General features: G+C 41.7%; 1 protein-coding gene across 1 annotated transcript in view; it reads right to left on the minus strand.

Annotated features, from left to right (window-relative positions):
- The window catches only part of LOC140371857 (FRAS1-related extracellular matrix protein 2-like), a 159670-nt gene that overhangs the window by 54245 nt on the left and 86900 nt on the right, over positions 1-18525 (minus strand). The window contains exons 4-6 of the mRNA XM_072459089.1: positions 17901-18131; positions 11812-11937; positions 8916-9167 (exon numbers count right to left, since the gene is read on the minus strand). Of these exons, the coding sequence (XP_072315190.1) occupies positions 8916-9167; positions 11812-11937; positions 17901-18131 (609 nt within the window). The remainder of the gene's footprint in view (positions 1-8915; positions 9168-11811; positions 11938-17900; positions 18132-18525) is intronic.

Genomic DNA, 18525 nt, shown 5'->3' on the forward strand with positions numbered 1-18525 from the left:
ATAACAGGGATAACAGGGCTCGGGCGCGGAAGACGTGCGGAAGAATCTTGTAAACAGCGTTTTCAGATCTGATTAAATGAGCCGTGAAGAAAAAGGTGAAGTGAAAAAAAGCGAGGAGGAGGAGAAAGAAGAAGAAGAGGAGGAGGAAGAGGAGGAGAAAGAGGAGGAGGAGAAAGAAGAAGAAGAGGAGGAGGAGGAGGAGGAGGAGGAAGAGGAGGAAGAGGAGGAGGAGGAGGAGGAAGAGGAGGAGGAAGGGAAAGAGGAGGAAGAGGAGGAGGAAGAGGAAGAGAAAGAGGAGAAAGAGGAGGAGAAAGAGGAGGAGGAAGGAGGAGGAGGAAGAGGAAGAGGAAGAGAAAGAGGAGAAAGAGGAGGAGGAGGAGGAAGAGGAGGAAGAGGAGGAAGAAGAAGAAGAGGAGGAGGAAGAGGAGGAGGAAGAGGAGGAAGAAGAAGAAGAGGAGGAGGAAGAGGAGGAGAGAGAGGAGGAGGAAGAGAAAGAGGAGGAGGAGGAGGAGGAAGAGGAGGAGGAAGGGAAAGAGGAGGAAGAGGAGGAGGAAGAGGAAGAGAAAGAGGAGAAAGAGGAGGAGAAAGAGGAGGAGGAAGGAGGAGGAGGAAGAGGAAGAGGAAGAGAAAGAGGAGAAAGAGGAGGAGGAGGAGGAAGAGGAGGAGGAAGAGGAGGAATATGAGGAGGAGGAGGAGGAAGAGGAGGAGGATGCAGGTGTATAAACATCATGAAGTTGAAGACAGGCTTTTCATAAGTCATGACTTATGTTGGTGTCTATGAACCGTAATATTTTGGACATTTTGAATCAATATTGATCTAAAACAAGTTGATGAAAACGTTCCGCTCTCAGCTGCAGATCACAAAAGAACATTGGATTTCAAAGCTGCTGAATGTGTCACAGACTAAGACAAAAGACAAAAGACAAAACGTCAGTGTTTGGGGTCGGAAAAAACAGGGATTTTCAGAGCAATTGTGAAGCTGTGAAAGAGAAGTGACACTTTTGGCTGAGCATTGTGTCATTGTTTTTTTGGGGCTGCAAAAACATTTTTTCCTACTTTTTGGGGCATTTTTACCTGTGTGAGTCAAATCATGGCTTTTAGTTTGACCATAAAAAGACTAAACCTCAGGTCCACTACTAACTGTAAACTGCCAACTCGATTTAACCTTAAAGCTTCTGTTGTAAAAAAGTCCTTTATTTCAATTTAAATATTCTGTGTGTGGGTGGGCGGGGCCTCCTGAAACACTGCTGTCTTTTCATTTACAAATCTATTCTTGGGTTGGTGCAGCCTCAACTCCAGCAGCTCATAGTGAGTCAGGACCCGCTCTCGGGACCCGCTCTCAAGACCCGCTCTCAGGACCCGCTCTCAGGACCCGCTCTCAGGACCCGCTCTCAGGACCCGCTCTCGCTCTCAGGACCCGCTCTCAGGACCCGCTCTCAGGACCCGCTCTCAGGACTCGCTCTAAGGACCCGCTCTCGCTCTCAGGACCCGCTCTCAGGACCCTCAGGACCCGCTCTCAGGACCCGCTCTCAGGACCCGCTCTCAGGACCCGCTCTCAGGACCTGCTCTCAAGACCCGCTCTCAGGACCCGCTCTCAGGACCCGCTCTCGCTCTCAGGACCCGCTCTCAGGACCCGCTCTCAAGACCCGCTCTCAGGACCCGCTCTCAGGACCCGCTCTCGCTCTCAGGACCCGCTCTCAGGACCCGCTCTCAAGACCCGCTCTCAGGACCCGCTCTCAGGACCCGCTCTCAGGACCCGCTCTCAAGACCCGCTCTCAGGACCCGCTCTCAGGACCCGCTCTCAGGACCCGCTCTCAGGACCCGCTCTCAGGACCCGCTCTCGCTCTCAGGACCCGCTCTCGCTCTCAGGACCCGCTCTCAGGACCCGCTCTCAGGACCCGCTCTCAGGACCCGCTCTCGCTCTCAGGACCCGCTCTCAGGACCCGCTCTCAGGACTCGCTCTCAGGACCCGCTCTCGCTCTCAGGACCCGCTCTCAGGACTCGCTCTCAGGACCCGCTCTCGCTCTCAGGACCCGCTCTCAGGACCCGCTCTCAGGACTCGCTCTCAGGACCCGCTCTCGCTCTCAGGACCCGCTCTCAGGACCCGTTCTCAGGACTCGCTCTCAGGACCCGCTCTCAGGACCCGCTCTCAGGACCCGCTCTCGCTCTCAGGACCCTCAGGACCCGCTCTCAGGACCCGCTCTCAGGACCCGCTCTCAGGACCTGCTCTCGCTCTCAGGACCCAGCAACATATTTCCAAAATCTGAGCGTGCCCTTTGACCTCTAACACGCTCTCTAGCTCCAACTTTATTATTTCTGGAGGAGAAGGGAAAAGGGTCAATAGCCGCTCATCCATCTAGTGAGAGCGCCTGTCGTGATGAGGGAGCAGGAGTCCGTACCTGTACCTGCCCTGGTCTGAGGGTCTGTGGCGGGACGTCCCACTGGAGCAGCAGGCTTCACGCTCCTGCTCCAGACTCACACTGCACTGTACAAAACCTAATGATACCGGCAAAGTGCACATCAGCAAAACATGCGCTCTGGCCCAGCTGAGCACTGAAACACTCACTGTGGTACGTGAACGTGAGAAGTCCCATTTAAATCAATTATAAAGACAAGTCCAAAATCCACTGGGAGCAAATTGTCCCGACCTCTTCGTATTCAGATGTAAATGATCAGTCGCACTGCAGCTGCAAATATGGAGTCAGTTTTTAAGCAAATTTCTCTGTGAATGTAAATGTAGTGACTGTGGGAAAAGTATCCATTCAGCCAACAAGGAGCAAGGAAGTTAAAGGTGCTGTTTGTAATGTTTGGATTTGATTTGAGCTTTCTTTACCAGACAGACACTTGTTTACAATGTTAGCCTGAGAGTGCAAGAGAGCACACAAGGAGCAGGAGAAAGAGTGAACACATTCATTAATACTAAGAAGGCACAATACAAACATTTCAAACTCAATTTTGATACGAAAGAATAGGCTCAATACTCAATACAGATTATGCGGAGGAGGAGAGCCTGTCTGGAGCTGTCACTCTCACTATCAATGATGTTATTCTGTCCAGCCCAATTTGAACACATTTTACAACAAGTGTTGGCAAAACGTTACAGCAGGAGTCTAAATAGGACTTACACCCGCTGCAGCACACCCCCTCAGCTGCTCCTCCTCCTCCTCTTCACCACCATGAGCTCAGAAAAGACCTGACGAATATTTGAATCTGACTGGTCGAAGCATTACAGCGTCTAGTTTTCTTTCAGTAAAATATGAGTAATAACTCAGGGTGTCTAGATAAAACAATTAGAGTTAAGAGTCAATTATAAATTATATTTTGAATTTCATTTAACTAATTTAAGCATGTTTAAGGCAGAACGTGAAGTTGTAAGTTAAACTACATTATGACTTCTACAAATAAACGTATGTCCTCTGCAGTTGTCACATCCTTCCCCTTTCAGGAGCACCGGCCCCCGAAATGCAGTCTCTGGGACCCTTTTCAGACCTTAGCTCATCATCACGAGTAACTAGCTGGAAAATAACCCTATTGTGCATATTTTAGAGTATACGTTTTAGTATTTCCTGGCCAAGATAGAATACAGGCTTTTTCTAAAGACTTTTCCAAACAGATGAAGTGCCTTGTTTTTTCCTTTACCCACTCAAGTATCTTCAAGTTGGAAAGTAACCCCTCTCCAACTGTAATTATACATGTACCAACGCAGCGCTTCTCGTAATATTCTTTTAGCACCAATAGTACTTTCTTTAACATTAACTCTGGCTGTTACAGTACGCTACTTCTAATTTAGATTAAGACCTTTAACAATCCAGAAAAGGTCCATTTTCTCTTTGTTTCAGTAGTTTAAATGAGTTTCGAACAGGGAGTAAAGCCAAACACTACTTCTCTGAAACCACCTCAAAAACCTTGATATTTCCATTCTTTTGATGTAGCATAAGATATCATTAAAATAGCTTTGTGGAATGGAAAACAAGCAGATTATTGCACGGCTTTTGGGCTCGTCGCTGGCACGGAGCCCTTTTCAAAAATCTGGGTGGCCTGTTATCTAGTGCTTTGTGAGTCAGATGTAGCGCACAGTTATAAAAGTGTGTACACATCAAACACTCATGTCGGCAGCTGATGGAGGGGGGACGAGGCGGCTCCGCACGGGCCCCTGTACCTGCCCGCTAACTACACTAACGGGCCGTGTTTATGAAGCCGTCGCAGTCTGAAGTGGAACATGAAAGCAGAGACTAAACACAAGTAGTTTAGAGAGGATATAATGATACAAAAAAACAATGAGGGTTGGATTGTTTCATGAAGAGAGAGAAGGGATTATGATTATGAACATAAAGCACACAGAAATCGGTTGAGAAAATCAGAAATAAAAAATCCATAGGTGACTTCTTTATATTAAAAAAAAAAAAAAAACTTTAAAATGTTTTTTTTTTTTTTTTTTAAACTTGTTTTTAAAAGTGTTTCCTGGAGGGCTGTGTACTTTATCCCCTGGGCAATTATTTTCCTCCGAGGGCCACATTCGAATCCAGGCAAGTAGCGAAGGGCCGGCCCGCGATCATTGGTGTGAAAACAAAATCTTGTATCTTAGGTTATACTTTCTTTTATTAATAAACATTGCCTTCAAATATGTCATTTTAAACAATTTTCCCAAGTCTCTATCTCTGTAAAAAAGCCGCTTCAAGCTGGTAAAAAACATATAGATCATTTTTAAAAGACAGAAGATAATATTTTCCAACGTTCTCCAGCCATGCCTGCAGTATCCCCCCTGTCATAAAACTATTTATGATTTACTTCACTTGAATGCACACAATTTATTCTCTGCTCCCACAGGCAAACCGCTCACTCATTTGTGCTCATTCTTCACACTTCACTCTCTCCGTGAGCAAACCTGACCTCAACACCTCCAGGACACACTCCCAAATATGATCCGGACATATTAGTTATTAATGTTCGTCCATGCAGTAAATTCAATCAATCCTTTTTAAAAACCTCCTAAAAAGATAATGCAAAATGTTGCTGGAGGACAAAACAGCTGCAAGGAAATGTTCCCAGCCATAAAAATGAAACACAATATGGAACAACATAACATTGTGCATTGTGGTTCTTACAATGGCAAATGTGCTGGTTGTGATTTGGAGAGAATGGAAAGTTTTCTAAAGTGCGAGAGAGGAGAGAAGGGGGAGGGAAGTCACAGTTACAACTTTTGACAAGTTATTCAAACATAACATATGCTCAATTTGCAACTCAAAGCAGGAAATGGAATGGAATGGCATTCATGTAAGATTTTTGTAGCGGTTGTCGCAGTTTGTAAAAAGTATGTTGAGGTATTACTATTGTCCTCATGACAACTTGTGATCAAGTCTGAGAACTTCGTCCAACTTGAAGCTGGGGTACTGAATTTTACAATTGTGAAAGAAGGAATGATGCTCTTTAAAACATTTGTACTTATTCCTAACCGTCACAAAACGAGTCACTGGCACAGCATAGGTACATGGCAGCGTGGCCCGACCTCAAGCAGCCAATCAGCTCTCCTCCTGAAGCATAACAACACTTTTGGCATTTCTTTCCTCCAGGTTTGTGATCCCTAAACAGATTTTTAAAATACACTCAATGGTGTACTGGGAAATGATCAATGTTACAGTAAATATAATGTACTGGATTAATGTCTACTTCTGGGCAATAACTGGTTGAGTGGCTTAAAGAGTCTAAAACAGGTTCTACTCACATATTAAAACACAGTTAAGATTATTCATTATAAATGTTTGATAGAAAAATGTACTTCCAGGTTGTAAATCATGACATCACAAATTCTGTAACTGTTTCCAAGCAACCATGTTGCACGCTGGGCCAAAACTCCTGGTGATAAAACTATCATTTATATTTACAACATTCCAGCAGAAATCATGAAAACCTGTCATATGCCCTTTCTAAGTTTCTTTTAAACTTACACCTATTTATTATGATTTAGATTAACAAGTTTCTTTGTGAAAATGAGCATCTCCTGTATCATGTTTCATTTGTTCGTTGATGTCTATTTGTAATTTTATTTTTTAATTTCGCTCTTGGATCCTGTTTTGTGTCTGTTTTGTGTTTTTTGTTTTAAACAGAATTTGTTTTATACATATATATATATATATATATATATATATATATATATATATATATATATTTTTTTTTAAAGTATAAGTCGCACCAGCCAAAAAATGCAGCCAAAAAATGCATAATAGAGAAGAGAAAAACATATAGTTACAGATATATAAAAAAGAGGAAAAAAGAAAATGACCACATGTCTTCAAATTCAAATGCAAATGTTTTTATCAGGCAACGTTTCAAAAGCTCCAAACTCAGTGTTTGAATGTGCTGCCATCACACTAATGAAGTCTGCTCAGTCGGCCTCACAACAAAATGGTCTCTGGTTTGAGTCCCGGACGACGTGGGCCTTTCTGTATGATCTTTGCGCGTTCTCCTCGTCAAGTTTGTCTCCAAAATATTTTTCTTTGGTCAAAAATATGTCACTGTACACCCCCTAATTAAAAATGTACACCCAACTCTGCATTGAAACACATTGAAACCAACTTTGAAAAGAAACTCTCTCCTCCTTTAAACTTTATTTTCTTTACAAATCCTTTTTCAATGGTCATAATTTCCTGCCTGCTCACATCGTGCAATTAACCAACAGGCCTGTCTCTGTGAATGTGCCATCATTAGACATCATTATACAGCCTCGAATGCGTGTTGATTCTTGGGAAAATTGAAGAAAAAAAGCCCACGTTGGTGCTCAGAGAGAGTGTTTCCGGAGATCGTGGCAGCGATTGTGCGGAAGTGAACTATGTGTGTCAGGTGTGGAGGAACAAAGAGCAGATATGGAAGAAAGAGCTGCCTCCGGTCTTCGCCTGGAGATGTGAGATAAAACGTGGGCTCCCAGTGCGCGGCCCCGTCTCTTCGATGCGGGCGCACGGGAACTATAACAGGCTGAGGAGGAAGATCAGATACAAGAGCAATTCCCCCCCGAGCGTCTCAGCAAAGCCCACGTCCAGTGTTCATGGAAGAACCCAAAAAAAAATCTTCAGAGGCTGGATGCTCTTCGGCCTCTTCTGCTTTCTGTTTGAATGCAGGAGGTTCTGGAAGAAGACCATCGAGCGCATCAGACAACTGACCAATCACAGCCGCCAATTTGTGCCACGCGTCCCTCAAATATGTTTGTAACTTTCAGAACTAAATCCATCTTCATTTAGTTTTTTAATGGGGATTATATTTCTGTATTCTAGTGATCTTTTATTCAATTGTTTGTTTTGTGGTCACTTTCTCATTTTTTCCTTTTTCAGTTTTACAAACAAAGACTTATTTACTTAACAACCACATCAGAATTATTAGATAAGATGACAGAAGCATTTCGGCAGATGAAGACCTGAAGCCGTTCTTCATCTGCCTCAAAGAACTATTTCTTCTCCGGTGGTTCTGGCTTCACAGTTTATTTGCAGATGGAAGCGCGTCCGCCTGTCCGTCTGAGAATCTCTCCTTCACTGTGGAACTTCTCAAGGTTTATACTTCCCAAAGACCTTTTGTAGTTTTCCCTTGCCGAGAAGGAGGGTCTAAGGACAGAGGATGCTGGGACATTGCAAAATTCCTATGAACATTGTTTAATCTGTTTTTCACTGTCGCACTTCAACCGCTGTTGGGATTTCGGGCGTTACAAAAATAAATTGAATTGAATCCTGCATACTAGGGGAGGAGGGTTCTTTTTTTTCATTATATATTCTATATAATAATAAATACATATATTTAAATATTTTATATTTAGTTTGTTAAATAGCCTTAAATCTGTTTATATATGGATGAATAACCTATAGCAGATTATTAGTTTATACGGATAGAAAAGAACAGACAAGAAAAACGAAACAATCAGCTCAAGATCCCATCCAGTGTTTCCCCCAGGATTTCAGAAGGGCGTAGTGGGATTTCAAAAAAAGGCACATAGCTAAGATATAGATATAATGATAAGTTTTGATTGATTTCTATGAATGGTATATTTTGTGATTTTTAAGGTATCGGCCGCTACGCACAGCAGATAAATTAGGGCAATGTTGCGGCTTTTGACTGATTTAGGATAAAAGCGTATCGGCCCGCTACGCTAAATAGGGCTGGAGGAAACACCATTCTTATAACAAAATTAGAATAAATTAGAATACAAACAAAAAAGATCCAATACAACGAGAAGGCCCCAGAGCACACTAGATTTATTCCATTTGAAACCGTAAAACCTGCTAAATGAAATCAGCGCAAAATCATAAAACCATGAAATAAATTAATATGATAAATTCAAATAAATAAAAACACAAAAGACCACACAACTCACGCTGTATTAAAAGCCAGAGAATGAAAGTAACCCTCCACTATAAATGCCTTATAAGTGCATATAAACAAATAATTAGCGCTTATTGATGCATTATAAATAGTTTACTAAGGAACCTTTTTTTTAAAGACTTACCAAGAGTAACATGAACACAGTAAAAACAACAACAGCAGCATTTACTTGAGTCACCAAAGAGGGACAACTATGAGGTATGAAGAAACTGGCACCCAAAACTAATGCTTGTGGCCCCCTTGAAAGCTTTAGCGATACAGCAAAAAATATATATCACAAATTTCTTGACGTTTTACATTATCACAACTCATGTAAACCTAGTAATTAAAGTCTGCTGCTTCTTCTGAAAATTCACATTTTATTGCGACTGGTCAACTCCTCCTGTCACTCAATGAGAGTTTAGCGGAGGCAGACCAATACAATAACTGGATGGGGGAAAGTGTCATTGTTTGAGAATAGATCAACGTTCAAGAGGAAATGAGTGAATCACAACATGCCCTGACCACTGACTCTCACTGCTGACCTTCTCTCGCACAACAAAAGCCCGTCTTACCGTCGTCCATGTCGGGCACAATGTTGACCCGAGCGCTGGGGAACTGCTGCCCGATCCTGCCGCCCATGGCCATGCTCAGGCTGACGTTGAAGCTCTCCTCGTCCTCGTACAGGGAGTCGTCGATGATGAGAACGCGGCAGGGTTTCTCGTCCTCGCCTCGGTCGAAGCGCAGCAGGCTGTGGTGGTCCTCGGGTCTGGAGATGTAGTCCGAGTAGGAGAGCACGGAGGTGGGCACGGTGCCTGTGGCCGACACTGGGAGACACGGGAACAACACAGGTTTTTAATCATATACAGTCTGGGTCTACTTTTCCTTAGTTATTTATTCCCGAGAATAAGCTCTAAATAACAGTATATTCTCTAGGTTTGTCAAAAGTATCGGAAAATATTATACTAATTGATACTAAATATTATAATATAATAATTGTATGTACAATAATATCAAAACTAAATATTAATTTGTAGTATACCAACTTCAACTTTAGTATACATGATTAATTATGAAGCAGGCTCAGCAGAGAGATGTTAATTATTAACATCAATCAATAATATCTACCATTGACAATTATATACAAATAAAAATATAATAAATACAATATATTTTTTAATTTTCTTTCCATCCTTGATTAAAACTTGACCCAGAGCGCTCTGGACTTTTTCCAACAAGACAACAACCCTAGGCACACGGCTAATGTGTGTCAATTCAAACAACCTTCTTTCCCGTTGTCATTATGGGGTATTGTTTGTAGAATTTTGAGACAAATAATGAATTTAAATCCTTTTGGAATAAGGCTGTAACATAACAAACTGTGGAAAAAGTGTATGTACCATTTCCTATCACAGTTTAATGACCCAACACCAGGACAAAGCAGACCGATCACAAACTGGACTCCTCTGCTCTGCTGGTCCTGTCGTGGAGCTGAGCTCGGAGCAGGACAGCTGTCAGAGTACCCATGATGCAACACTGCACAAGACTTACCCACCTCCGCAACATTGATTTGATGCCACTGCGCACCACACACACACACACACACACACACCTTAAAACTAGAAAAATAAATAAATACATTTGTCTAGATGTGAATAAATGAATACATTTGCAGTGCAGTGTTGTGTCACGTAAGACACCCACATTTCCCACTCCAGTCACAGACAGAGGCTGGTTGCAACATAAAGGAAATTTGGCACAAAATGTTCCAAATAAATAAGGGTTAAAGATTGTGTTAACCGCAGGCTAGAAAGGAGAGGAGAGTGTGAAATTGGGGATGAGAGAGAAGGGAGGACTTGGACTTGCACTTGGAGCCTGGCATACGTGGGCTGTGCCTTAACCACTTGACCACCGAGCAATACGCAAATGGGATATTTTTACCAGACAAAAATCATTTAACACAAAGAGACTGTACCAGATTTTCCCCCATGTAATTAAGCCACATGTGTTTGCCTTAATGTCGAGCTGAAGGTCAGATTAAATTCACTGTTTAACTGTCAGATTGCAGATTTGTTGACCTGGTTTATGGTTCTATAATTACTGATCCTAGCCACACAAAAAAATAAACATGTAAACTTGCATTAGCCAGCAGCTAACTACCTGAAACAAACCGCTCAGCCTCAGTCTGGAGTTATTCCTGTAAGTCCACTGGTCCCTCCTGACCACAGTAATACATTTCTGGACAAACAGGGTCTTTGATGTCACAGAAAAGGAATCCTTTGTTTTGATACTTTTTGTTGGAACAGCCCACAGTGAGCATGTGGCTTTCGTCCTCAAGATGGCAGTAGCAACGAGGTTGTCACTTCGGACCCATGAATACAAGCCCTTCCCACTATCTTAGAACGGAGACCAGCAGTGATGTAGCCTGCACTAGAAGATGCACAAATTGGCCAGTCTTATTTAGTAATAAAAAACTCTCTGCCCTGCACCTTTTATTCAAACCCTTTATACAAGACAAAGTGTGATGAATGGATCCCGCACAGAGCCTGACCCAACAGGCCACGCTTTATTTTGATTACACTTTTTCAGGATAACTTGGGAAAAGTTTTCTGCTTGCAAAAATCTTGACCTGAATACGAGAAGGGCTGGGTCAAGGCACTTTAGTTCAGAAATAACTTTAGATGGTGAAAAGTTGCATCATATCCAATCATAAATCATGGAGGGCAGTATGAAATATTAAGTGTATAAAAAGACAGACAGAGTTGAGCATGTTCCAGGGTTGACACGTGAAATATTACACAGTATTTTTGGTGTGCTAAGAGAAAGTGACGCTCTACACTGGATCCATCTTGTAGTACACCTGGGATCGCTGTACGGAGCAGCACCTGAGCAGTGTCTGGAGATGGGGAGATTAACTATGAGAAAATAGCGTGTACAGCTTATGTTTAATTTATCATTTTCATTCTAATTTCATTATATTTTTGGATAAATAAGTCAACTTCCTATATTTCAGTTTTAATAATACAAAATATGAAGGACACACATAATGCAATAATAGCTTTTAATTACAAATTCTTCTCTTCTCAGTTACCTAAATTGTATTAGGGTTAGGCCGAGTTACCTTGTTGTGCGTAGCAGAGGAGCATGAGTTACCTTGTTGTGTGTAGCAGACGAGCATGAGTTACCTTGTTGTGCGTAGCAGAGGAGCATGAGTTACCTTGTTGTGCGTAGCAGAGGAGCATGAGTTACCTTGTTGTGTGTAGCAGACGAGCATGAGTTACCTTGTTGTGTGTAGCAGACGAGATGAGTTACCTTGTTGTGTGTAGCAGACGAGCATGAGTTACCTTGTTGTGCGTAGCAGAGGAGCATGAGTTACCTTGTTGTGCGTAGCAGAGGAGCATGAGTTACCTTGTTGTGTGTAGCAGACGAGCATGAGTTACCTTGTTGTGTGTAGCAGACGAGATGAGTTACCTTGTTGTGTGTAGCAGACGACCATGAGCTCCTGACTGACATCTCCGCTCCTCCTCACGGGAATGAACAGCTCCCCGATGTCCTCTTCGATGTTGTAAACCGCAGACGGGATGAAGACGGTTGATTCTGCAACACACAAACACATGAGGTTAAGGTTCGTACAATGTACTGGCAAAAATGACAAAACTGAACATTTTCACAATAACAATGCAAATTATATTTTCACATTTGATGCAAAATGTGAATGGACCATAAATTTGAAAGAGCAGAAATATTGATTTATATTATTGTTTAGGAAATTACACTAGAGATCTCTTTTTGAGCTAATTTTTAATAGAAGTATTTATAGACGACTAATCGTGACTAGCCGACTTTAAAAAAATCTTACTTTAAAACACATAAGTACGAATATATAAGGGCCAACCTAAAAAAAAAATCTAATTTTTTGTTGGCCCAAAAACCTCGAAGATTTTGTGATTTAGAAAATTATGCTAAACAACTAATGATAATGTAAAGATCAGAACAGGTTTATTGCCATTGTCATTGAACACAGTTAGCAAACATAGGAACATGTCTCGGCGTGAAGGTGCAACACAACAATGAATAATGAAATAATAACAACGTGTATAGAATCAACTATGAACTGCATAGATAAAGAATTTACTGATAAAATAAGGCTAATTCTTTGTGTAAATTATTACAAAAATCAATCATACATCAAAAGTATTTACAATTGTGTATTGTTCTTTCCAGATTTGAAAGCCCCAGAACCCATCTTAGCTTTAAAATATGAAAGCTTCTGCAGGAACAAATATAAAGGTCAAAATATTTCATTTGCAGCTGACATCTAAAAAAAGAAAATCATGTAACAGTAGAAAAGGAACACTGCAGCTACGCTCAGTGTGAAGTGTCCTTTATCACCCTGCTGCTAGCCAACAAGCTAGCTAAGCTCGGCACAGTTGGAGCGACAAAAGAGAGACTACTTTCAGCTTGCATTTTACTGTATAATAAATTTGAGCGAAACAAAATCTTCACAGAAAAAACTTAAAAAAAAAAAAAAAAAACAAACAAAAAAAAAAAAAAAAAAAAAAAAAAAAAAAAACATTTCCATAATAATACAGAATAATAATTTAAATGTATTTGTTGCACATTTTGTAAAATTTTCACAAAAGATACATGTATAGGCCAACATATAAGAGCAATAAAACACCTTTAATTGAATAAAACATATAGACTGGTTTAATGCCACACTGTGAAACATTCTAGGCCAGTGTCTCAAACTGTGTAGCGCTGGTTGTACGTGGAAACCTCTTCAGTTCTAGTATTTAGTTCATTTAGAGTTCATTTTAGTCACATTTTTGCTCTTTCTTGAATATTTTCCAAAGCAAAACTACTGTGGCAATGGTGTATTTCTACTTCTACTACCAATTTAGAGGTGGAATAGTCTTGCTATAAACTTGATGTAATCTGGTGGTTTTTTTGGTGGAATTTTGAGAACCACAGCTCTAGGCAAAGAAGTGAGAGTAACACTGCACCAGGAACAATCTGATATGTATTCTATTGTTTGCATCCAGCACAGATTGAAAGCGACTGAACCGATGGGACTATGTGAGAGTTCAAATACAGCGAGATAAATAGACATTGAAATGACAAGACAATGCTATTCTTTATTTTCTGATGCTTCGTGACATGGCGCATCAAACAGTTCCCGTGCACTGGGGGACCTGACAGTTCTCATTACAACACCTCTGATGGAACTTTGATGGTCTTTTACGTATCACATGAAGATGCAGTCCCTTCCATATGCACGTCTTCAAAGGTCTTATAAGAGACAACTGTGTGTGGGAGGATGTTACTATGACTGAGTAATTGAAGTACAGAAAAGTGTTTGGTGAAGGTAAGAGTACTTAGTTAACTTAAAAGACAAAAATTGTGCAAAATTGACTTTCTTTTTTTTAGTTTTGAACCATAGAATAAAAATAATTCCATCATCAAAAACAGTTGGAGTTGGACATGCTTGTCATCTCTGCTCCTTTGAGCCTCAGAAAAACACTCAGTTTCAAATTTCCCAGATTTGTGACATCAAAGTTAGAAACGCACTGTTTTTAAGACCATAAATCATCACTAGACGCATTCTGAATATTTCTCCCTCAAATCACATTGATTACAGCTGCATGCTCACATTAGCAATAGCATGTTTAGATTTAGTTTATTTCGATTTGGTGATTCCTACAGGATATCAGTGCTGTAGAAACTGAAATTGAATACTGTGTGATTGAAAAAGGCCAAAACTGAAACTGAATTGTGATTAACTGGATTCATCAATGATACAATTGAGTATTGAAAGGATGATTAGAAATGTATCATTTATCATTCAAATCATTTGATATTCAGATCTCCAGTCTTTCATTCACATTAGTCATGCTCAAACAACATCTTGAAACAATATTTATTTCAAGATTACACTTATGAGTAAGTAAGTACATAAGTATAATTTCTGTTTAGTTCATGAGACACCTATGTGAATAGGAAAAAAAAAACAAATTTACACATATCCATTCTTCTGTAGATCAAATGAAATAAGTCTGTAGTTTAAAGGAAATATAAAGTTTTTTAAAATTCATTAATTGGACGAGACGCGAGAACAAGCCTCTGTTGGAACGATGCTAATACTCCAGTAAACCTTGTCGGAGGGGCGACATGCAAAGGGTGATGGATGCATGGATACCTCCAAATCCACAATCAAAGCTATCGGTGAAACAACTAGTAGCTCAGTGTTCCAACATCCACAAACGGCAACTGCTATCACAGCTTGAGATGGATGAGGTACAACACAAATGCTGTGGCAAGGGGGCGTCGGGCTGCCAGGTCAGAGGGGAGAGAACAGCAATTCCCAATAGAAATTGGGTACGAAGCCCCAATAAATGCGGCCATGCTGAACGAGGCAGCGACAGAATGATCATGACGAGAATGAATGCAAGGCAGCCCCTGAAACCCGTTACAGCGGCAAAGTGAATCATCAGAAAGCCCCCTGGGAATACAGCGTTGAGTGCCATCCCTACCATAACCATCACTGGAACCAAGGAGCTGATACACACCTCAGCAGCAGTGACTAGTGGTCATACTCCAGGGTGTAAGATGCTGCATACATGGAGCGCCATAACCAAGTGGCTGGCATAGTGTACAGAAACATCTGTGCGGAGTATGGGCCGGAGACCCCAAGGACAAAGGGGGAAACACCTCCAAAGGTGGTGGAGAAGGGCCGAGCCAAGATCCTGTGTGACTTCCAGATACAGACTGACAGAACTGTAATGACAAACCAACCAGACATTGTGGTGGTGGATAAACAGCAGAGCAAAGCTGTTGTGGTTGACGTGGCAACACCAAGTGATGGCAATATCCGGAAAAAGGAACATGAGAAACAGGAGAAATACCAAGGGCTCAGAAACGAGCTGGAGAAGGCGTGGAAGGTGAAGGCCAGAGTGGTGCCCGTGGATATTGAAGCACTCGGAGCAGTGACCCCCAAACTGGAGGAGTGGCTACAACAGACCCCTGGAACCGCAGACATCTCAGTCCAGAAAAGTGCAGTTCAGGAACAGCAAAGATACTGCGCAGAACCCTCAAGCTCCCAGGGGCCTCTGATAGAGGACCCCAGTGTAGAAAAAAGGGACGAGACCAAGACCATTTTAAATATTTGTATATTTACACGAGAACCTTATCTGAATAGCGTGATATCTTATGAGAACTCATCGTTTGTTCTTATACATTCAGCCATCCATCCATTTTCTACCGCTTGTTCCCTTTTGGGGTCGCGGATGACTGGAGCCTATCCCAGTGACTTCGGGCCTTAGGCGGGGTACACCCTGGACAGTGCGACAAGTTGGCCACTGATTATTCAGCCAATGGCTTGATAATCAAATCAAACAAAAGAGCCTGTGCCTTGTGCCTCTCTCGAAGAACTCTTCAGATGTTGTTCCATGAATTCATAAAGCAACTTGTGGATTAGTGTATTTCATTCAATTAATAAAGTATTTGTTAAGCGAAAATTCCTTGAGTGTTCTGAATAAGTTCATCCATTCTACACATCAACAGCTTTGACAGGGGTCTTTTCCTCTTCGTGTGCTCCATACTGTAAGACCCCGAGCAGCCGGCTTTCATTGGAGCAGGACTGTCGTGTCTGGATGAAACCCCATCACATTGTTCAGCTGCAATGCTAAAACACTTCTTGAGTCTGTATTTTGGATGGATAATGTCCTGTATAAAGCAGGGCTTTCATGAGAAATGTAATCATTGACTGCTGCATTGTCTTTGGTCATTTATTCGCCACAAAGGGATGAGACATTCTTGTAGCAGAGGGGCAAAATGTCTACAGAGTATTTATACATCTGCAGGAGAGCCATCTGGACCTCAAGCTTTTCCATTCTCTAAAAGTAATGATTGACTTTTTAACATCTTCAACTGTAATTTTGTTGCATTAAGTAGCTCATTTTCCGCACAACCAGTAAAAAATCTTGTTTTCACTGATTTTATTGTAAACATTGTAAAGTTGGGTGTAGGTGCTACTTTAAGGGCTGATCTTGATGTCATTATTTTGAGTAAACAACCTTTGAAGTTATGCTCCATAAACAGCAGATCTATGGATGCAAGTAGATGAAATGAAATAAATAAACATCCATGAGTGCAGGCCGGAAAATGATGTTTCCACATGAATATCTGTATGAATGAGCACACTGACCAAAAAAAAATCAATTAAACATTTCAAAACCTGTAGCGTCTCACCTAATCTATTTAGCCATAACACAGACATCACATGACATTGTCACATGACATTGGCGCACTTATTTGACATTCACTTGAGTAAGAATCCCATAAAGGTCTATATATGACTCTGGCTCTGGAGCGTGTCCTCTGAAATCCTCCACAGCTCTGGGCTTCAGCAGGCTTTGTGCCAGGGTCGACCCGCCTGACCCTGCCCCCTCCTCCACCTCCTCCACCTCCTCCTGCACAGCTCCACCGATACGCACACAATTACAAAGGGATTATGAGCTCACTTGTTTCCACTTCAGTTGAGCCTAAAAACAGTTTTACCGACACATTTTCCTGAGGAATTTGACACATTCTCGTCGGCTTTGATGCTTTTCAATGAGTTATTTCACCTCAACTTGTCTGACTCAAGGTCCAGTTGTCAGTTCATTGTGGTCTGCTTTTTAATTTTCATAAATTAACTGAAATAACTAAACAAAAACAAAAGTGTTGCAAATAAGTTCACTCTTGGCACATGGCAATTGCTTTTTGGAGCTACCAGCTAAAGATGCACAATGTAACATTTCTGATGGCACGTCCACGGCCTGGAATGTGTCACACTGTGACATTAAAGGAGACATGTTCTAAATCAACTTGAATCCACGTTGAACCCTGTTACAACAGTGGTTCCTCCTCATGAGTTTACTCAAAGTTCTATTTGGACTGATTCCTGCAAGTTTGTATGATGCTCCTAGCCCCCTAGCCCCGCCCACATCCCTGTACTTAGCAGTGATGATTTGACAACTGAAGACTCCAAGTGACACTTGTAGAGTTCTAAAATGTCATATAGACACTTTTCAAAAATAAAAACAATCTTCAGCTTGTTACAGTGAAATGTCACTAGGAAGAGCAATAGGAAGTAAAAAATAAATAAATAATGTTTTACAGTGGAACATTCAAGGCAAAGCAATTAAGCAGGGGGCGGGCCCTCAACAAGAAAAGTTACAAAGTGGAGCTTTAAAACCTGCTGGTTTCAAGTGAAATAAATAGATTAGATTATTATTGTTACATTAGAGATTTTGAAAGAAGATGGTGACATTTTACCGTTGTTACAAGATAAGAGGTTTCATCTACTAGTACTGACTTTACCATCTGTTCACTTTTGTGCAATATTTCAACATTTACAGGAATGTTCTTTTCACATTTCTGATCGATATCAGATATGTCATTGGGATGCTCCAAAAATATATTGAGATATTCCGTTTTTTTCAAAACTGCCATCCTAACTCGACACTTTGGTCTGGAACATTTACCGTGGTTCATTTCCTTGTCTCTTTTGCACTCACCGTCCTCAGGGTCCAGTATCTCCACCGCGGCCTCCTGCGGGTGCTCGAGCACAGCCATGACCGCCTCAGACAGGACGATGTGGAAGTCCTCCGACACCTCGTGCTCCTGGTCGGGCAGGATCCTCACCCTCCACATGGCGCTGCTCTGGCCTGGGTTGAACTGCACCTGCCTCTGGGCCTTACCGCGGAAGTCCTTGTCCTTCAGCGCCGTGCCGTCTCTGGTGCCGATACCTGGGGAAGAGGAAGACGTCAGACTGGATGTGATCTGTGACGTTATGACTGAAGTTACGGCCGTCCGGTGTTCAGATTGGTCCCAATCAAGACAACATGACTGGATTGGTAAATGCTTCATGGTTTGGCTAAGCAGTGCAACGTAGTCATATTTCTCACTGGGGATGTAACGATATGTAAATCTCTCAGTACGACATTATCACAATATTCATTTCACAGAACGATATTGATTGCGATATTGTGGCGAATAGGGCCCGACTGGACATGCCATACATCATTTTAAAGCTCAGAATCTCTTAAATCCACATCTATATTTGATCACTTGGAAAAAGTCAGCTGATTAAACTGCCCAAAGCAACCGTGACAGACAGCGCATTATTTTAAATGCCAAAAT

Source organism: Eucyclogobius newberryi, unplaced genomic scaffold (genome assembly GCF_026437365.1).
Source record: "Eucyclogobius newberryi isolate DKJ021-1_F unplaced genomic scaffold, fEucNew1.0.hap1 SCAF_10, whole genome shotgun sequence".
Taxonomy (NCBI): Eukaryota; Metazoa; Chordata; class Actinopteri; order Gobiiformes; family Gobiidae; genus Eucyclogobius; species Eucyclogobius newberryi.